Source organism: Talpa europaea, assembly GCF_964194135.1.
Source record: "Talpa europaea genome assembly, chromosome: 4".
NCBI lineage: Eukaryota > Metazoa > Chordata > Mammalia > Eulipotyphla > Talpidae > Talpa > Talpa europaea.
The window spans coordinates 15,610,354-15,633,506 of NC_140070.1; the positions used below are offsets into that span (position 1 = coordinate 15,610,354).

The 23,153-nt window shown below is 36.0% G+C and overlaps 1 protein-coding gene across 1 annotated transcript in view; it reads right to left on the reverse strand.

Moving 5' to 3' along the window:
• Nucleotides 1–23,153, reverse strand: part of ANXA10 (annexin A10) — a gene marked incomplete at both ends in the record, with an annotated part of 37,551 nt that overhangs the window by 8,446 nt on the left and 5,952 nt on the right. Inside the window, 4 exons of the mRNA XM_084232152.1 lie at nucleotides 3,507–3,586; nucleotides 4,586–4,676; nucleotides 6,074–6,187; nucleotides 22,339–22,433. Of these exons, the coding sequence (XP_084088278.1) occupies nucleotides 3,507–3,586; nucleotides 4,586–4,676; nucleotides 6,074–6,187; nucleotides 22,339–22,433 (380 nt within the window). The remainder of the gene's footprint in view (nucleotides 1–3,506; nucleotides 3,587–4,585; nucleotides 4,677–6,073; nucleotides 6,188–22,338; nucleotides 22,434–23,153) is intronic.

The window sequence follows — 23,153 nt, forward strand, 5'->3', positions numbered from 1 at the left end:
GCAAAAATTCAAAGATCAGTTGATAGATATGAGAATTTTTTTTGATCATTGAAATTTACTTAGTGATCTCAATCGAATTATGTAGGTAAGTAAACAACTATCTTTTCAAGATTTGTGAGAAATATTTAAGAATTTCCTGAAGTTCTGCATATCTGAAATCTTTTTTTTTAAGTTAAGGTTTGGGGACATTTAACTTAAAATAGTGCCAATCTGTTTATTTTCCTTTACAGTAATTGCCCAAAGTACTTAATGCAGTCTAGTGAATTAAAAAAAAAAAAGTAAGTAATTTGTGATTTAGCTTTACAACTAAGGCAGACTCAAACTAACTGTCGTATAAAGAGTCTAAAATCACAGCATGGTATGAGTAATTGATATAGATGAGTGTGGGCTTGGACAAGAGCTTGGGTTGGGCAAAATAAAGATGTTTAAGGAAGAAATTAAGAAATTAAATTTTAGTTAATAGAGCAGATATGTTGACTATAGATGATTACTGAAAACTGATGGCAATTACATCCCAGCAGTCTGACTTTACAAGTTGAGAAACTGTCATATGGAAAATCCTGAAAGGAAGATAATGAATGAGCATCCTTTTGAGTAGGATTCATTCTTTCTCTTTGTGAAAACATTTATCATTTCCAGTGTGATTTGCACATATTGATTAATTAATCTCTAAGTGACTAATTTTTCATTAGTTGACAGATAATTAGAGCTCCTATAAATCTAGTTTAATAAAAGCATTCAGGAAGTGTTGTGAGCCATTTCAATGATTGGCATTAGTTTTCAAGAAGAACATGTTCTGGCTGAGTTGTTTCCTTATTGGATAGACCTTTTGAAAAATACATTGTAGATTAAGTAAAAGAGCGTCTCTTCTGGAAAATATGACAATGATTTTCAACACTTTCCATTTCATGAATACCTTGAGGTTTCTATGCTCCAATTTCATCAATATTTACTAATTCGTATAAAGAAATGTGTCTGAATTTTCGTATGTTAAAAATATGAAAGTCATGATCAGTATTTACTGTGACATTGAAGATACAGAGGGAGCTAAAGAAATAATTTTAACAACAGAATAAATTGAGAATATTTGTACTGAGAAATAATTGATAAAAGAACGAGTTCACATCCATTTATTGCAGGGTAAATCTTTCTAATATAAATCTCAAAAAGAATAAATGAGAAATCATTAATTTATTAATAAATGAGACATACAACTAAATTATCATGGAACCAAGTGGAAAAGATATAAAGCTATGTATCTTCTTATTTCACACAGAATATCTGTCTATGGCTGGATGGAATAATGGGTGAATGGACAGACAATTCCACCAGAGGTTGGGAGATACTTGGTTATACTGCAGTGCTCTGCAGTTAACTAATCTGAACTCATTAACTCTAAACCTTACAAACTATTATGAAGGAATTCCATTTCCACTTTGTAAGTTATTTAGTGGACAGTGGTTAGGAGAAGTGACAGACTTTTTGATTCCTTATTGCATTTTATTTCTTTTTCCAGTCAACTAAATTTACTGATCTAAACCATAATTCAGGAGTTCTAAATGAAGAGTCATTAATGTAGAAATCAGGAGTCAATGGGAATTGTTCAAGTTCTTAAAAGTCTAAAAGAAATTCTATATTTTACTAAGCAGTAAGGATTATTATGGGACTTCTGATCTTAAAAAGACCATTATGTTTATTTATTTTATTTCCTTTGAAATACATCACCTCAGCACATACTTAAGGTACATCTGATTGATTTGATCCATACGACTCAAAATGAAGAATAGAATTATCAAAAGTAACAAGATGATAAGATAGGGAAACTTGCTTTTAAATTTTATATTTGATAAATCATATTCTTTTAATTTTAAGTCAAAAAGTGACTCTTATTACTAGTTTCTATTTGCTGTGGTAAATATATTACATAGATAATTTTATTTTTTTCTTCCTTACAGGGAGATATTAAGAGACCAATTTCATGATCTTTCACATCCTGCTCAAAAATTTTCCTGACTTGCTACTGTTTGCAGGAAACACTTCAATCCAGCATCTTGGCCATGTCTCTAATCAGACAAATCTTCCCTATTTAGTAGGAGTTCCTTGAGCCAACCCACAGGCTCATTACATTATTGAGTGCCTTTGCTAAATCAGATTAGATGATAGGCACATTCAAGAATATGTAGAAGACAAAAGGTAATTTTATCAAAATATATCACTATTATCATAATACTAACATGTGATATGCTTTTAAGAAATACTGATTGAATAGAAATAATTACACACTGTCTAGTCAGGACAGGAAAATAAAATGACAAGTTCTAGGTTTTTTTTCCTAATTGTTTATTGCTAATATATACAAATACGTTCATAGTACTGACATGACACTCAGCATCTTTTCAAATTTCACTTAATAACTCTAATGTTTTATGGTTTAATAATTATTTTATTTTTCTTCAATAAACCACCTATGGCCATATCTCACCTATCCCTTTCTCTCCCTCTTCCCTCCTTTCCCCTATTCCCTCTGGTAACCATTATCTTTTAGTTCTTAATTGGAAGTATTGTTCCTTTTTGTAATGTGTAGTACCACAGAATTTTTACAGACAGCACTGAGGCAAGTGCTGGTATCTAAAGCACTTAGGTATCTAAAGGATTTAATTCAAATTTTGAATATCTACTTATTAGTTTTTTTAAAATTTATTTTAAATATTTATTTAAATATTTATTTATTTTTACAAGTACTGGGTACAGTCAGAAGCGCGGGAGCATGAGAAAATTCAGCAGAGTCAAAGCAGGGAACAGAACAGGCAGACTGATGAAGTACACTGCTGAGGGGAGCAATGGGCACAGCAGGAGAGGTCTGTCGCACCATGTGGGACCCTCACCCAGGGGCCAGTGATCAAACCGGCGTTGCAGAGGCTGCGGGCAGCTTCACAATACAGCACTTAACTGCTGCGCCACCGGGGAGGCCCTACTTATTAGTTCTTTAGACAAATAGAGAGCTTAGAAACCAACACTTTTTGATTCTCTGTTCTTCATTTCTAAAGTGTTTATAAGAAAGTTTATATGTAATATTTTATGTTTATTAAATGAGAAATAGACTTCCTTCATCACACAATAAGCTAAGAACACAGTAGAACCTCAGAGAAGTTAATATGCCCCAGCCAGCTTAGTAGTTCTAAAAATGGAATTAGAATTGCAATTTCTAATTGTAATAGTAAATTGTAACTATAATATTTTTAATCTTTTACCTCCCTGAGACTTTATAATTATTTATACACATGTAATTATAATAATTCTCATACGGTAGATATTTTTGAGAATCATATTTGTCTCAACCCAATCCAAATTTCTATTATAGTGCCATGAATTTATCTGATATTCAGTAAACATTCTTCCATAGGATTTACTGCTAGAAAGCATCATACAAAATATAGTTATCTATTTTTTAATGAAATGTATGTATTTTAATGTTGCAAAAGTGTATGAATTTTGGAATTTCATACCTGGACCAAGTTCATGAGAGTATCTCTGAAGTGCCCTGAGGTGTCTGAGTAAATAGCCTCTTGAATGTTGCTGTTGTATTCTGGGTAAGAAAACATCCATGTCAAATGTATGATTTATTTCAGAACCATATATCAATGTGCTTGGAATACATTAATGCTACTTCCCCAGTTGTCAGTGAAAGCACAAGAAATATAATCAATCTGTTGATATTTCTTTGCCTTTTTTTTTTTTGCTATATTCTACTCAGAGTAAGCCAATAAACAGTCCACCGGAGAAATATGACACCTAACAGTCACATAGGCACAGGTCTGTTTTCTTAAAAAATATATATATTATCTTTATTCCAAAATTGGAAAACCACATTGAGATCATTTCACATTCTCTAATTCTCAAAATTCAGAATTATGCACTCTAATTGCATAGACTGCTGCCCAGCCCAGTGCTTTTCCCAAAGGCTTTGCCTCATTTTAATATTTATGTGAAGATTCTTCATTCCTCTGGGAAAATCTTGATTTTGTTCAAATGCAATAGAGCTTACTGTTTGGAACATTTTTTTTGACATGATATGTCACACGATACATGGTACAATGGAACTTAAGAAAATAAACTCGTTTGAAAATGAAAAGTTAACCTTCCTACTTTTAAAATGTATAAAAATCTGATTTTGTGGTAAAGTACAGTGATATGAAATTATATAAAGTGAAGGAGTTCTCCATATGAAGAATTGGCTGAGCTAGCAGTACATTTAGCTTTATTTTGTCTATGTGTTTATTTTACCAAGGTAACCTTTAAAATGTCCTCTGAGCCACTGTACTGGCATTTGATTTTTAATGAAAACACTGATCTCATAGCGTCTCATAGTAATCTTGTAATTATAATCCTGGAAAATTTGTTTAACTTGATTGTCTCGGGAATTGTTTCATTTTTAATAGCTTAGTCATCAATTTTACTTAATGACTTGATAGTCTTGAGTGAGTCATATTTCAAACAGAAATATCTTAGAAAATTCTTTGTATTATTTGGAAAATATGAAGCTTATATAGGTATAAAATACATGTACACATGTGTATTTCCTTACGCAAACAGAAGGCTTCTTGCATTTGGAAAATTTCTCCACTTGTTCTTGAAGCTAATATATCAATGAGGCAGTTCTCGTCAGTGCCTGCTCCCTAGAAACATGAGAGAAATGCAAAGTATTTCTAATATTTTACTAATACAAAATATTAGTACTGGGAATAACAGCACACCTATTGTACAATAAAGGGAGACAACATTGCCAGTGTCTAAGAGGTGGCAGAGGAGAAAGAAGTGTATTTGGGATAACGATAGGTCCAGTTCTGGTTGAGCCATTACTGGCGGTTTTACCCTAATAAAGTAATGTGATATGAAACTTTGTTCCCTTACTAAACAGTATGGGCATTTCCAATAATATGGAAAAACATATTTAAATAATGCTCATGACATGGATTATTTCCATTTTGCTGGAGGAATATCAATTCTTTGGTAAGTTGAAATCAGAATATGTGTCTCCTAATTTCCCATGGATGTTTAAAGATCTCTCTATGCCTTTCCCTAGATGTGGAATTCTGTATCATTTGCCTAAACATTTAGATTAGGCACTTCTTATGATCATATATGATAGTGATTTAATAGATAACACATCAGGAAAGTTTCAGGAATCCTCACCATTCTCTAAGAGATTGGTAAAATATGAGTTTCATCTAAACAGCAACATATGACATAATTCTTACAGTTTTAGTCACATAAGTTTGACATCGATAGCATATTTTAATAAAGCTATTAAGTGGAAATGCACATGAATTTTATATAGTGCCTCTTCAGATCAGCAAACATGACCAAATATACCCTTATTTCCCCAACCCTGCCTCTTTCCTGTCACACACTGTTCACAGATTGCGGTAATCTGCTCGCTGGCAGGCATCACTTTGGAATAATTTCAACAGTTCTGCAGGTGTTTAATATCAGCATTTGGAAAGAAGTAAAAGGTGCTTTGTTCCCTGTCCCTAACCAACAAAATCTGTAACAAATACGTAGTCAGTTTATTTCATCAAAATGACCTTCCTACAACAAAGGATTGTTCTATTTCCCCAGAAATAAGATGTTGATATATTTTTGCAGTAGTTTTTGTAAAAGACTAATTTAAGGTCACAAAGACACCGTCTATATTTTCTTTCTGACTTTACTTAATGAGCACAATTTTTACAATAACTGAAAGAGGACTGTATGACTTGTAACATTTTCCCTTAATACATGAATATATACAGGGGTGACACAAACCTGAATAACCCCAGAATCTTATTTACTCTTTCCTTTTCATATTGATTCTCAATTCTTGCAATGAAAGGACAGAGCGATACCAGCACCTGCGTTCTGGAGTGCCCCTCTTCCTAACAGGGCCACTGACCCTGACCAAGCATTTCCACCTTTGCAGTCACTCTCTCCTCTCTCCCCCTGAGCCCATACAGCAACATCACAAGGCAGTTCCCCCTCTACTGAAAGAGGAGACTGTGCTTATTACGGGCACACATTTGCACCAAAACACTACCTTCATGGCATGCCAGAGTTCGTGAGCATCATACAATGGGGGTGGGTACATGAGGCCAACCATAACATCTTTGAAGTGATCTGAAAGCTTCTCCTTCAGGTCACAAGTCAGGTCCTAAGAAAGGAACAGTAAATGTTCATATCAGTTGTCACATTTGCAAGAGAAATGGGATAATTGCATAAAGTCTTCTTGTAAAAGGTCCTTTTTCATGTCATTTCACATGATAACAAGTTTGGTTTTGATTCACACATAGATACATGAATTCGGTGACATGATGGAGTTGAGTGCTTGAAAAGGACTGATGAGATCACATTTCTTTGTGAGATGTCACCTATACCTGCATTCTGGTCACATAAGCACAGGACAATATCCTTTCTCTAATGCCAACTCCAGTTCCGGTTTTGATCTCATTGTGAAAATAAAATGAAATTAAAGCCTAAAATCATTTTAATTGGTAGTTCTTAGTTTTCAAGTGTAAAAGTAATTAATAATTAGTCCTCAAAGAATATGTGCATTTTAGATTTTATTATTATCATCATTTTATTATTATCATTCTCTTTTAGCAGGGAGTTCTTGGTTTTATTATGCCAAAAACTTGGCATAAATGAATTATGTAATCTTTGAACTTTCCTTAAATTAATTTTTAATTAACATTAACATTATCACATTTTTAAAAATACTGAAAGTTAAGTAATTAAAGAGTAAAATAACATCCCTGATGTGTTCTTGGAATACAGGTATAAAAATACACAATTGGCTATTTTAATTTTGACTTTCAATTTTTAGTGTAGAGTGGCTATTTAAAATATATATGCTGGGCCTCCCCGGTGGCACAGCGGTTGAGCGCTGGGTTGCGAAGCTGCCCGCGGCCTCTGCAGTGCCGGTTCGATCTCCAGCTGCTCCCTGGACACCGGAGGAGGGTCCCACATGGCGCGCAGACCTCTCCTGCCGCCCGCTGCTCCCCTCAGCAGTGTACTTCTGTCCTTCTGCCTGCTCTGCTCCCCGCTCTGGCTCTGGTGAATTCTCTCACCCTCCCGCACTTCTGACTGTACCCAGTGCTTGTATAAACAAAACAAACAAACAAACAAATAAATAAATAAAACATGCCTCTATAAAAAAAAATTTTAAAAAAATTAAATATATATGCTGAGGGTGGGGCGGGAGAAGAAGAGGGATTAGGGTCAGAAAAAAAAGGGGGTGGGAATTGTATGGGGAATATAACCAAAATGAAAATGCATATATTATGCCAAAATGAAAATGATGTAAGAATTATATAAAATAAAATAATTCATTAAAAAAATAAAATATATATGCTGAATTTATTTTTTGTAGGGTTACAAAGATACATTAAAGGTGTTTATATTTTACCATTTTTTGCTAAAGTATATACAATATATTCAGTTTTACATAAAATATGAATATTTCAGTTCTCATGTGGTTTCAGAAGAGATTTCAAGGGAAAGATAGCAGTGGAGTGTAATAAACTATTGGAATGAAACAAGTCTTAATTTTACTTAGTTCAATCCTGTAATACCTTTTCAATGCTTTGCATTTTCTTCTTTAGTAAATAAAAGTATTCATTCACCAGTTGGTAATTGGTCACACAGAGAATCTACTGAATTTTTGCTAGGGTCGATGTAACCTACTTAATGAGCAGTTAATAAATGTCTAGCGTTGTGGCTGGTACTTGCAGTATATACAAGATGCATGAGCACTACTTTTTCATGGAGTTTATATTCTATTTAATTCTCTCATTATTCACTACTATTTATAACTTCTTAACCAAAATGGTTTACTCATGGCTCTTACCACCTATAATCTAGGTACTGGGATTATAGCAATGAATAAGAGATGTGAATATACAATTTTGTGCACTTTATATTCTCATACACACTGGCGCTCAAGAGGGATTTTTTGATTGAAAGATAGTAGTTATTGAACTGGTATCTATTTTACATTGATTCCCAGACATGGCGGCAGGTGCTGCAAAATGCGTCATAGTCACTGCTTTCAAGGAGATTCACATTCCATATAAACAGACACAATGTAAGTAACAGTGGGAATGGATACACTAAGACTTTCATTATCATCTTTCATAACATAACATCCTAATGAAATATTGCAAAAGGGCTATAAGAATTCAGATAAGAGATCAGGAAGGATTTTATAGGATTAGGAAATGGAACATGTTTAGACAAGAAAGGCCAAGTAGTATTTTGACAGGAGATGAAGAAGACATCTCCTGTCATTTTATGTGTCGATTTGGTAAGACCACAGCACTTAGTGGACCAATCATTATTAGATGTTTCTGTCAAGGGATTTTTCTTTATTAGAGATTAACATTTAATTCAGTAGACTTTGAGTAAAGCAGAATACTCTTGATAACCTGGGAGGGCATTATCCAGTTTATTGAAGTTCTTTTTTTTTTTACTGTTAATTTTTTTTTAATATTTTATTTTATTTTACATAATTCTTATATCATTTTTCATTTTTGCACAATGTATGCATTTTCATTTTGTTTATATTCCCCATACAAATAAGGGGTGTGGTGGGCATTGTATTCAAGTTCTTTATACAAAAAGACTGATGTCCCAAAGATGAGAGAATTCTGCCAGCAGATCACCTTTGGAAATGAACCATAACACTTCCCTAAATCTGCAGTCTGTGACCTTCCCTAAGGATTTTGACCTTGCCAGTTGCCACAGACAAGTGAGCTAAGTCCTTAAAAATATCTTTACAATAGCTAAGCTATGGAAACAACCCAAATGCCCAAAAATAGATGACTGGATCAAAAAGACATGGTACATATACACAATGGAATATTACTCAGAAATCAAAAAAGATAAACTCATGCCATTTGCAGCAACATGGATAGAGCTGGAAGGCATCATGCTCAGTGAAATTAAGCCAGAAAGAAAAAGAAAAATACTGGATGGTCTCACTCATAGCAGGAATTTAGAAAACCTAAATAATGGACCAGGAAAAAGACTAATTATAATAAAGTAAAAATCAAAATCAATAAGCAACTATAAAACAGAGACACACTGGGGGCGGGGGAGGGGAGGAGGGATTAGGGTCAAAATAAGTGGGGGTGGGAATTGTATGGGGAATATAACCAAGATGAAAATGTGTACATTGTGCAAAAGTGAAAAATGATGTAAAAAATATATAAAATAAAAAAAAAATCTCTATCTCAGAGAGAAACTTCAATTTTTTTGGTGGATGCCGGATTAGGGAGAGGATGGACTGAGATGCACCAAGCAGGCTTGAGGTGCTGGGTGGATACCCACGCTGCAAGAGAAAATCAGAGCTCAGGTGGGATCTTGTGCAACTTCACAGAACCTTGTGGGACTTCGCGGGACTTTGCGGGATCTCACAGGATCTCACGCGACCTCCGGGCTTCACAGGACCTAGAGCGCTGCAGCGGCCTGAGGGGTTTTCTAGTGCTGAGAAAACTTTGCTGCCCCCAGGGTGGAATTCTCTGCTCAAGAAATGACTCTTGTTTCTGTTTCTCTGGAGAAGCCCTTCCAATCCGCCATTCAGAAAGGTAGGTCCCTCAGAAAAGGAGAAGTAATGAAGTGGGTAATCTTGGGGGGGTTGTGTTTTAAAAGGTTTTAAAAAATAAGATTCATGTAGGGAAGCTGTCAAAGTCTCCAGTAGATCTAATTACTAATTTTAATTAAAATTTATTAAGTAATTTTATTACCTTACCCTCAACTTTCTTTCCTGTAAATCAATTGTACTTTGCATAGATGTTTTAAGAATTAAATCAAGCACATTTGGTACTTGCACTCAAAACTACATGGATTATAGTACATGGATTATTGTCCAAAACTACATGGGTTATTGTCCCGTGGATTCTATTCTGACTCTCTACACATGAAGTAGAGGACTTGCTCCCTAGTAGGCTTTTCTGTCTGGACGTTTTTTACTTTCTGGATCTGCTGCTTCAACCTCTATCATAAACACCTGCAGCTCCTTCCCAATGGTGAGGACTTTATGTTGTTGGAATAGTACATGATTGAGACTTTTCCTTTAATTTGCTCGCCTGTGAATTCGTTTATTCACTACAAAACAATTAACTTCAAATTAATAATTAAAAAGATATTGAATGAATCCAAACTATTTGAAAATTTAAAATTATATGTTTATATGGTTCACAGATAAATAATAAATCACAAGGAATTTAGAAAATACTTTGAATTTAGTGAATGTGAAAATACTGCATGCCAAGATTTGGGGATGCAGCTGACAGTAATTGAAGATAAATTAGTAGCTTCAAATATTTATGTTGTAGAGAAACATAGAATCAATGAGCTAAGCTTCTAGCTCAAAACAAAAAAACAAAAAACACCGCACACCTAGAAAAAGAAGAGTCAATAAGTCTAGAATGAGAAGAAAGGAAATAAAAATAAATAAATGGAACAAAATACACTTTGTATTTCTTGATCATATTAAATGCATTTATTTACCTCAAAATCTTTCTGGACATCAACTTTCACTCACATTTACCAAAATTCGTCATGTAGCTCTAGTGCCATACTGAGTGTAGGCAATGTGCAGAGTACTTATTATATGTAAAATATGCATAAATAAATTTAAGAATAAAATGAATGACTGTGGAAAGGGAAAACCCCTAATTTACTGATTATGCATAAAGGATAAAGACGTGGTTCTACGTGAAAATGACTTGATGTTGTTTAGAATATTTATAAGAACATTCTTAGTTGCTTTGCTTATTATACCAGTATTTACTAATACTGCAAGCCTGTGTTCCTTAGTAAACGGAGCTTAGTGATGGCACTAGATGGCGCTAGGATATCTTTGTTTTGTAACCGACGTGTGTGTGTTTGTGTGTGTAGACTTGACTGTAGTAACCTGATTTTATAAAAGATTTCCATGAAATAATTTCATTTATCAGTTAATGTAATTAAAGTGTGATGTTTCTGGAGGTAAAGTGTTTAGGTTTGACTTCTATCTCTGCAGAGTGCCTGCTTTGAGATTGTAAAATTACTTAACCTCTTTGAATCTGCTTCCTATCTATAAAGTTAAAATAATGATAGTACCACCTCATAGGGTTGGTCTGGTAGAAAATATTTAACTCAGTTGAAATTTTTAAAATATTCTCTGGCACATATTAGGTACTCAAATTATGCCTTCTCTCCAAATATCAAGTAATTAGCTGCAGATCAAAACTGGATAATACTAGACTGTTTTCCTCTCACTCCCTCTTTCCGGGTTAGAAGTTCCTCTACTACCTTATATTTCCCTCAACTTTTACTGTATCCAATTATCAGTAAATTCTCTTGTCTGACTTACAAATATGTCCAGCACCTAATGAATTTTTTTTTTTTAATAACTTTTGCTTTTACAGCCCTAGTTGGGGCAACCCTCCGCCTTCTCCTGTACTAATGTAATAGCCTCCAAAGGAGTCTCCTTGCTGAACTTGTGCCCTGCAGTCTTCCCTTAAACTATCTGACAGTGTGATCCTGTGAAAATACAAATTGGATTAGTCACTCTTCTGCTCAAAGTGTCCTTTTCCTCTCCAATCTCCAGGTTAAATACAACCCTCCTGTGTAGTAGGTGTCAGAAGAGAGCAAGCCCAAGGGTGTTTTATTCTCTGTAAATGCCAAAGTCCTTATTACAGTGGTTCACAAGGCACATGATATATTCCTGCTCCTGATTTCTCTGCCTACCGTGGGCTTCTTACCTCTGGAGCAGTGGATCTGCTCCAATCTCAGGACCTTTATTTTTCTTCCTTGCCGCGCTCTTCCGTGAGTGTCCTTTCCTCAGATATTCACATGGGCCACCTCTTCCCGCCTTAAAGAAGTTTGTCTGTGTCATACTATTAAAATTACACCCGGCTTCCCAGCACTTCTGTGTTTCTCACTTGGCTACATCTTTCCCCAGCCCCCCATAACACTCCCTTTGAGTCTGATGTATTTTAATCTGCCTCAATCCAGGTAAAATGTAAGTTCCATCATGGCAGGCAGGGCTTTGGTCAGTTTTATCCATGGCTGTTTCACCAGTTCTTAGATCTGTGCCTACTGCATAGTAAACTTTATTTATTTAATTTTTTAAAAGATTTATTTATTTGTACAAGCACTGGGTACAGTCAGGAGCACGGGAGGGTGAGAGAATTCACCAGAGCCGAGCGGGGAACAGAACAGGCAGACTGATGAAGTACACTGCTGAGGGGAGCAGTGGGTGGCATGAGAGGTCTGTGCTCCATGTGGGACCCTCGCCGGTGGCCGGGGATCGAACTGGCGCTGCAGAGGCTGCGGGCAGCCTCAAAATCCAGCGCTCAACCGCTGCGCCACCAGGGAGGCCCTGCATAGTAAACTTTAAAAAATTGACATAACCACTGAATGAATGAGGACCACTTGCAATTCAAAAATTTGTTTGGAGTCATTCTTGGTTATTCAAAGACAAACAAGCCAAAGATCTGATCCTGAAGCAGTTTTATATAGTGAAAAAAAAGATATACGGGAATTATAATTACATTTTGCAGTGCAAAATTTGCCAAATGCTATAGTAGTGCCAATTGTATGCTGTTATCAGGACATCAGAAAGGAGATATTACTTTTAGTTAGGAAGATAAATATTGAATACTATGTTTAAATAACTAAACTTTGCAGGTTCAAAGGGGAGCCTTCAAATAGGTTCTCTAATTAGAGTCTTAAATTTTCACTTGCACTTACATAAATAATTTTGCCGATGCAACCTTTGGAGTGTGACTTTCCCCAGCCTGGCTGCCTCTTTCTTGTTTCCCAAAGACTTGCCCTAAAGAGACTCTGTGGGAATCACAGCTCTGCCTTGCATTAAGCTAATGAGTACTTGCTTTTCAAATTGAGCTGTTCTTTGCTGCTGCTGCAATTGAGGAGGGCCCACCTTGTAGTTCTTTTGACCACCCCATTTAAACTAAAATGACAATTTCTTCTTCCTTGTTCTGCTTACCTTTATCTAATTATGTGGAATCAAGTATGAGCAATGTTTTGTTTCTCTGAATATACTCAGGTAAACAGTTTTATGTCCTTTTAACTTATATGTCCTTCTCTATTGTAGAAAAGTAATAGTGTTTAAACACTCAATTATGTATAAATGCACCCGAGAATTTGTCTTAATTCTACCTTCACCTAAGTAGACACTGTGTAAGTACTTGCACAATTTCATAATTCAAAACATTTGTATGAGCTGACTTCACAGTAGCGAGTGAATATTCTTTGGGACAGTTCACTTTGCAGATACATATTTTACAGATAATTTATTTAGTGATTCAATTTTCAGTGGAAATTGTTGACATTTGTCTGAAGTTGATGATTTTAATAATAATTTGATCTTTTGCAGAAAGGTAGTATATTAAGCCAGTATTCACCCCACCTCCCAAACACCATGATAAAATATGACATTCTTTTGAAAGTATATCTGACCTCAGAAGAGAGAGAATCCCCTGGATGTAAAATCCAGGGCACAAATGAAAAGCAGAATGTAAGTAAATGAACTGACCTTGAAGATGACCTAGCAGGAGAGTGGGGAGAAAAGGGATTGGTTTGAGGAGCTATTTGCTTTGGATTTCAATGCCCAATGTGGGATATTATATGATGACAGGAGAACATTTATGCGGCCAGTGTCATATAGATAATTAAGTCTGAAACCTCTTATGTGAGGTTGAGCTCCTCAAAGGATTATACTCAGTAAAGGTGTGAATGAGGGCAAAAATTACTATTCAGCTTTGGATGATGGGCAGAAGACTCACCTCTCATTTCCTGGGTTTTGAATAGAATGGTGGGAAATCATCATGAAACTTAATCCTGAACTGGCGATTCTCCTGGGGCTTCCAGAAGAAGCAAATGCCAAGCCAATCTAAAGAAATTCCCTGACCCCAGAACAAAAAAGAGTCTCACTTAGGAAAAAAAAAAAACCACAATCCTACTTTGAAAGTTCTCACTATAAAAATATTACAAGATACACTTAGAAATAATTTCCCTAAGGGTTGGATAGTGGAGAGACAGCATGGTGACTACCTCAGGGAAACTACAGCATACCAGAGACAAGGGAAAAGCAGAGAGTAATGGGGAACCTAGAAAGGAAAATGCTTAATATGAGAAGAGCTTTCTTAAAAGTCAGAGGTTAAAAAAAATATCTGCAGAGATATAAAGAAAAAAAATTAACAGTTCAAGCTAGAGTTCTATATCTATCCAAATAAATATTTAATAATGAAGGGAAAATGATATTCTTAGGGAAAGACTGAATTAATTTAATATTCATTTATTATTTCTGACGGAAAAAAAATACTGCTAAGGAATGGCCTTTTGGAAATACGGCATTTATGCCAGAAAGTTTGAGTTGCATATTAGAAGAAAAATGAACTATGCAATTGAAAATTCTAAATAAAACTAAACAAGTGTTAACTTGTAAAACAGCAAAATGACTAATTTTGGGCATATAGAACAAGGTAAAATATGCTCTTATGATAATGCCAAGCAGAAATTTAGGAGATAGCTATGAAAATGGTGCAGCAAATGCCTATTGAGTTAGCTGACGCGGGCCACGCCATGAATGGTTCTTGAGTTTGCCACATCTAACTAGATGTGGATTTCATTCTAAGTCCCCTCAACACAGACCGATCGTGAAGGTATTTGATAGGTCTTTCATGTACCCTGCCTTTCATAGCAGAGATAATTGATCAGCTGTGTACAATTTCTTATACTATCTCCTTTATTCCTTCTGATCTAGACAGTTTAGTAAGGCAGTATGGCCAGTGAGGATAGTGATTCTTTCAGACTACTAATCATGATGTAGGGGGGAGAAGGTTATTGTGATATATAATGATACACAAAATGTATAATATATATTATGTAAAGTTTATAAGGTACTTTTATATGTAGTATGTAAACATATAAAAATATAGTGTATATTTTAATATATAAAATTATATATGTCATCAACATCAAGGTGTACTGGTTGGTTTATTCTTTGAGAGACACTTTAGCCAAAAAAGTGGAATAGGAACTCTGAATAGGAACTCTACTCATTGTCCTGGACTATAAGAATAATGACCACTTGGTAGCGTACACTGCGTATGTATGGGACATTGTAGTTTTCTGGAATTTTTTATAAAAATGCCCCTGTTCAGTATGCATCTGATTTTTCTAAAACAAATTTTTGTTTGTAAACTGGAAATAATAAAAAATATGAAATTAAAACTACTGGAATGATGACAGTTTTCTAGCAGTAGGCAAGAACAACTGTGGATGCCTGATTATACCACTTTGACCCTGGAAGTCAGGCAGGGCAGCCTCCACTTACTGGCCAAGTTGTAGGAGATGATAGACTTGTTCTCAACTTCTCTTTGTGGGCTAAGGGTGAAGCCTGTGCCTTTGCTAAATACACCCTGTTGTATCTAGATGAAAACTTCAAACCAAGTCGAAAGGTCATCACTGAAACTTAGAGAGAAACCACTCAGCCTTTCCAGATAGGTCCTTATAATTTATGGGATTTGTTCAGTTCACTGGATTCGGGCCCCTGTGGGGCACGATTAGGATCAATATTGCCAGTTGACCTCCGCTGCTGCTTAGAGTCCTTTGATAATTAAATGCGGTATGAGACAAATTGATGGATTTGGTCTTAGCCTTTGTTGGTCAGAATAACAGGAGTGACTTAGGAATCGGTTTGCTCATAGAAAAATTTGTCAATAGTGACATTGGCATAGAAACGAGGGGTGACATTGTTAAGAGAGAATTCTCTGTAGGCCTCATATTCCTGAATTTATGCAAAATGAGACACTGACAGCCCTTTCTTCTGTCTACCTTTCCAAGGGTGGTGTATAGTGAATAGCATCAGAGATGGTGTCTCCCCTGAAAGATGTCCAATGTTACATTTTAACTGGGGAAAATGCAGTTAAAACTACAGCAAGGTCCATTCACACCTACATGATTTGTCAAAACCTAAAATGTTTTATTAGAATTTAAGGGGAATGGGAACTGTTATATATTGCAGGTGGGAGTGTAAATTTATAGAACCGCTTTAGAGAGTGTTTAGAAGCCTAATGAGGCCTGCCCTTTGGAAATATGTCTAATTTTCTTTCCCCTCCTCCCTCTGACACTCTCTCCTTCCTATCCTTCCCCTTCCTTCATAGACAGTATATCTACTGTTTCAAAGAGAAGTAATTGTTTGTTCTAACAAATTTACGCAGATCATCTAAATGTATAAAGCTTTGATTCTGCAGGAAAAATTTTTTCAAATATATTTTTATCCTTGTAATTTAAGTTCCAAGTTTCATCAAAGATTTAATTGCTACTTCATCCAGTATGTATTTGAAGGGCAAGGTAGTTGTACCATTTAAAAAATTTTAATTCATTTTCCTAAAATGATCTTTGATAAACTGTATAATGAATTTCAACTTTTGAAACTAAAACCATATTTACCTCCTCACTCCCAACTTAAAGCAAGTAATAAGGAGACATACAACAACTATTACTGGTACTAGTGATGTTATAATTCTGTTTCTAAAGTAGACAAAGTAATTTTCTAGACAGTTGCTTCCTTAGGTGTATTGATACTTCAGTGTAAAAATTTTTAACCATAAAGCTGGCAGGTGATGGGGGAAAAAGTTTTAATTATGACTACAAAATGGGTTTGAAGTATGAACTCTTTACCTGTTTACATCTTTTGATTGAGTACCAGCTCTGTTAGTCTGCCATGGACTGCCATAAACGCATACCACAGATTGCGTGGCCTAAACCACAGAAATTTGTTTTCTCAAAGTCTGGAGTCTGGAAGTACCAGATCAGGCTACCACAGGATTGGTTTCTGCTGTGGCCTTGTTTTCTTACAGATGACCCCCGTACTTTTGTGTCCTCGCATGATCTCTCTGCAGGCACCCTTGATGTCATCTCCTCTTTTTACAAGGACACCATTCCTATTAAATTGGAATTTGACATTCTTAATATCATTTAACCTTAATTATCTTCCTAAGAACCCAATCCCCTAATATAGTCACATGCAGGTAAGTGCTTGTAGGATAGGCATCCCTCATTATGTTCAGATAAGCTTTTTCCAGGAGGTCCGGAACAGGCTCATTCCAGTGTGTGTCACCTTGGCATGTGGAGTTAAGGTCCATGGAGGCCCAGGAGACCTGGGGAGAGACTTACCATAAGCTTCAAGAATGAAAATTACCTAGGTTTAAGTTCACCTCCAGAAATAACCTTTTTATTGGAGAAACCTACCTTAGCCTGTCCTATATCATCCCTTCCTTATCCTATGAGACCCCTCCTCTCTCTCAGGCTCCAGGCCCCATTCCATTCCTTAGCTTTTTTTTTTTTTTTTTTTTTAAAGAGCTGGAGTGTAGGCCAGAGGTGCGGGGTGAGGAGGTGAGAGGATTCACCAGAGACAGAATGGGGAGCAGAATAGGTGGATTGACTGAAATACACTTCTGAGGGGAGCAGTAGGCAAAACAGGAGAGCTTTGCTGCGCCATGTGTGTTAGCTTCCTGCCTGGGGGTGGAACTTGTGCTGTAGTGGCTGCCAATAGCTTCATAGTGCTGAGACTTACCTCCTTGCGCCACCAGGGAGGCCCCCCCTTAAAACCTTTTACTTTAGAACTTATCACCATGTAGATCCTCCATACATATGTAGTTAAATTTGCTCTTTTCCTCCTACTAATTTGTGTGATATTAATTTATTTTCTTGCCCAACTCATTCTGAGAAGCACCCAAAGGGGTATGGAAATCTTCCTGTGCTTTGCAACAGACTTCAGTATGTTTGTTTTGAGGGGATAGTTTGGTCTGTAACAATAATTATGTGCCTACCACTCTTGTGGGTGTTTGGAAGTCATTAGTGAGCTAAACAGATCCCTCCCCTTGTAGAGCTAGTCTTCTAGAGAGAGGAGACAATTAGGAAATAATAATTATGATGTGTAGATAAATTATGTAGTGTTAAAAAACAGTAGTTATAGAGAAAAGTACAAGAGCAGGTGAAAGGTGTGGAGTAGCAGCATAGGATTTGGGTAGGTGACAATTTTAAATGGACAATCAGATTAGCGCCTCTTGAAGAGACCCTGAGCATAGCCTTGAAAATTATGAGGGGATTAACACTACAGATATCTGCCCTTGTTAAGGCTAGTGTTTAGTTGAGAACAATAGGCATTATTCAGAAACTTTGGAAAACATAACTTAGAGTCAGAATTTGGTTCAAGTTCTACCTTTGTAGACTTTGGGAAACTCAGCACATGTAACAAATTAATAACTGTATCAGAGATTAAATGAATGCTTGGAGCCAGAATAATTCAGAGCTGATTATGCTGTTTAGCTGAAAACTGAGAAAACAAATTGCTTCAATGCTGAATCTGAACTCCTTCAGGAATCACTGTCTGATTGCCAAACTTATCAGGGATGGACAGTCTGTCCCTCTAGCTTTGGAGGCATTTCATTGTTTCTTGGTTTCATTGTCAACAGACTAGTACTTGCTTTGGTGTGGAATTCAGGAATGACCTCATTAATTACATTGATAAATATGTCAATCAGAGACTTTCCAAAGGGCTTTTCATTTGAGTCTAGGGATTAGAGTCTGCTTTAGGTGAGGCGAAGTGGCTGATGAAATTCAGCAGCTCTTCACTAATATAAAATATCAAGTAATAAGTTTGTGGGACATACATATAATTGTGTGTTACTCAGCAGCTCAGAAGGTATTTCTGTCAAATCCACGTTAGTAAAAAATAAAAATATCAGTGATTAACAAACAGGAAATCTATCTCTGACAGGGAAGGGGAAAGATAGCAAAACATACACCTTGACAAAATGTAAGAAGTAATCCTGAAAGTGAGCACTGGGGAAGGTCAAGAAGAGCTGGATGGTTAGGCAATTTAGTTGGGAGCAGTTAGAATAGGAGGGGAGGTGGAGGTAAAAGAGAAATTCTGGCAATTTACAGATATTTTCATTTTGACTATAATATAAAGTGGATAACAGGTTGTTTTAACAAAATGAAAATTGGCAAAATATAATTTCTTAGATTCACTTATTCTGTAAATGAAATGCCTCTTCTATGTCCGATCCTAGAATGAGCTCTGGATCAACAGCAGCAAATAACCTGGCCTCCTATTTACATTCTAGTTGGCAAGAGATAAAAGTAAACCAACAATACCCAGTGTGGCAAGTCCATGAATATGCACAGATAACTCTGGGAGCCAGTAGGTAGCAGCTAGACTAGAGCCTAGGGTGAGTGACAGGCAGGAGTTTCTAGAGGCAACCAAACCACTAATTATAAGAGGTTATAAGAGGAGATGTGGTTTAACTGGGTCTTTCACATTATCACTCTGTTAGCAGTAATTAGGCAATCTAAGTGGGTGACATTTTTGCTAAGCTGTAGGGTGAACAAGAAATATTCCAGAGTTCAAGGATTTAGACTCTAGTAATGGGAAAGAAATACAAAACTAGTTCACCAGTGTTTTCTTAGGTATGAAGGGGACTTTACCTAAAGGATTCAGCAACACGAATCTCTTCACTCAGTTTGGGGTGTGGTTGTATGAGGAAAGATGTCTTGTATCTGGAAAGTTAAGTAGATATGTGGTGTTTGGAATGGAGACTCAAGACACTGAAGATTGATGAGACACTCCCATGACTTGTACTGTTGGCAGCACTTAAAAGTATGTGAGGAAGGGGTTAGAGAGATTAAGATGGAGAACAGAAATAAAACAAGTCATCTATGATCATAGAAGGCATTTGGGTTTATTCTCTGGACATAAAGGTATTTGTGAGGGAGGAATAAGCTAAACAGTCAGGGATTAAAGTGGCAAAGTGACTTGTGAAATATGGAGTCATTTTGACTTCACTGTGGAGGGTGACCAGAGTGGAAAGGGACTGGAGGTAGCAGTGACCATTTGGGAGTTCTGGCATTAGTCCTGGCACCAAGTGGTGAAGGTTTAAATCAAGACTGTAAATAAGGGGAAGAAGAGAGACATGTGATAGGAGAAGTAATTATGAGACTTGATTAATGATTGTGTGACCAGAGTATTTCAGAGGACAGGGACCAGCCTGACTTCTTATCCTCCAGTGTGTGTCATTTAGTGTCTTAGTCAAGCTTGCCTATGAAATATAGATTATTATATTATTATATAATTGGAGGTTATGATATAATATATATAGTATTTAATTATAATTTATATAGTATAAGCATCAAAAACAATAGTTTAATAAACTTTGAGACTTCAAATGTATAATGAAAGGTGGTTCAATAAACATTCTTTAATAGATTCTAGTTTCCTTGAGTGTAAGCACCAGATTTCTTAATTGATTTAATACACTTTAATGTATTTTTTTTAGAGATTAATAAAGTAATATTTTAAACTCAACCTCATGTATAATAAGCAATGATGTATGTAAACCTTTGGGTCAAAATAAATTTCTATCACCACTAAACCACTTATATATATGTATATAAGAAATTCATACAAATCAACAAGAAAAAGCCAAATAATCCAATCAGAAAGGGGGCAGAGGATCTGAAAAGATACTTATTCAAAGAAGACAAAGATATAAATAGAAACATGAGAAAATGTTCATCATTTATTGTTAGGGAAATGCAAATCAAAACCACAATATCATCTCACAATTGTGAGAATGGCTATTATCCAAGAGATATGAAACACCATGTATTGGTGAAAGTGTGGAGAAAAACTTTTGTACACTGTTGATGAGAATGTAAATTAGTGTAACCATTTTGAAAAACAGTATGGAGGTCCCTAAAAATTTTTAAAAACAGCTACCTCATGATCCCGCAATTCTACTTCTAGGTTTTTATTTGAAGAATAAGAAAATACTAGTTGGAAAAGATAGAGACAGCCTATGTTAATTGCAGCTATTTATGATAATCGACATGTGGAAATGACGTAAGTGTCATCAGTGGATGAATGAATAAATGGATGTATACATTCAATGGGATACTACTCAGCTGTAGAGAAGATGAAATCTTACCATTTGCAACAACATGGGTGGAAGTTGAAGGGTTATGCTAAGTGAAATAAGTCAGAAGAAATGCAAACATCATACGATTTTACTGGTATATGGAATATAAGGATATAAGCCAAATAACAAACAGTTATAAGAAGTTCGATGGTGCACATAGTGAGGTATCATACGTTTGAAGAGGTGTGAAGGTGTGTTCCTAAAACTTACACAGTATTGACATTGTAATAATAGTATTATTATTATATCAGGTATATATAAAACATGTAATAAAACAATACTAAAAAATAATCCCTCCCAGAGCAGTGTGCATATTAAAACAGTATTAACTTACTAATGCTGCAGCTTTTATAGATTTTATATTCTCTTTCAAAAGAAAACTAGTAGTGGTGTCTTAGAAATGTAAGTTTTACCTGGGAAATAAAAGCATAACTGAATTCCTTCTGTGGTTTAATTCAACTAATTTTACTAGCAGTGGTGGCTTTTTGGATTATTAATTCACTCTAAAACAGAAAGGCTGTTCTTTATTTCAAGTATTACAATTGATCAAAGACTGAGGTTTAGAGATGGAGTAAATTTGTGTGGACTAACCCTATAAAGTTTCATCTATAATGCTCAGTTGACAAAGTAATTGCTATTTCAGGCCCTTTGGCCTGAAGAGTTTTTGTTCTGAATCTGTGGTTTAAATGCATAACAAAAGAAAGGAATCTTTAATGGCACTTACTTTGAAATTAGAATGTGATTACTTTAAAGCACTGTGGATAGTTTTATTGCCTTAAACTATTTTTAAACTGCCATTCTTTTTTAATGGTCTCTGTAACTGCATGCTGTGAGAAGGAAAGCTAGCAGAGAATTCATTCTGGTTGAGACTTAGGTGAGGACCTGTGGAGAACTGCAGACAAAGATCTTATTTTTCATTTTTTTTGCCCTAGTGATCATTAGTCTTTTTTCTGCCTTCCCTAACACTCCACATGGGGGTGTTTCCAGAGTCACATTTTTAGCCTAATTGGACCAACTGACAGTAGAAGGCTGTGAAAACTTTTTATTTCAGGAAGCTGGGTGATTTGGGGAGGCCTGGTGGAGACCCTGTGAGTGTGAACATACCTCACACATAGATACTTGATGACACATTATTCTTTCATGTCTTGAAGCATGTTAAAGGCATGGGAACTATGTCTGACATACAATGAAGCCCCTAACCTTTGTAGTCTTTAAGACCAAAAAGAGTAACAGATTCTGTTCTGTGAGAGTGTTATTATTTCTCAGGAGTTTGCCTTAGAAATAGGTCAAGATAAAGAGCCCTTACCCGGCCATACATGCTCTGGTACGCCCCTGCAATCATCTGTCTTTGTGCATTACAACGTTGCGTTAGAATGTCAATCAGCATGTCTTTGTCACAGCCTGGAAAATAGTAATATTTGAAGATCAGTGAAGTTGCTGCTCTGTAATTAGGAAGGAGCACTACCTAAGAATACACCCAAAGTGCAAACAGTATCCCTAATGGTGCTTAAAGTAGTGAGTGGTTTTAACTAAAATTGGAATTTGCACAGCAACACTTGCTGAAACCTAGGTTCTTCCTGTCTCTTGTTTTAATGCTGTTGCTACAGTTTTTCTTTGAAAAGACCCATTAAAAATATAAAGGAGGGCCTCCCAGGTGGCGCAGCGGTTGAGCGCTGGGTTGCGAAGCTGCCAGCGGCCTCTGCAGCACTGGTTCAATCCCCGGTTGCTCCCCGGCAACCGGTGAGGGTCCCACATGGTGCGCAGACCTCTCCTGCCGCCCGCTGCTCCCCTCAGCAGTGTACTTGGTCCTTCTGCCTGCTCTGCTCCCTGCTCTGGCTCTGGTGAATTCTCTCACCCTCCCGCGCTTCTGACTGTACCCAGTGCTTGTATACATCAATCAATAAATAAATCTTTAAAAAAAAAATATATATATAAAGGAGTAAAGATTATGTTCTTTCCCCCCAACTTTTTCTTTTGCTCCTCAAAGAAAGAATTCTCTGACCTTCAAGCTTAATTAATATTTAAAAGGGCACAACTGCTCTCCTTTTAGTTAGATTATGGCTTATGGTGAACATATATCAACACAAAAATGGCTGCTGTAGTTCAAAACCTTCCAAAAAA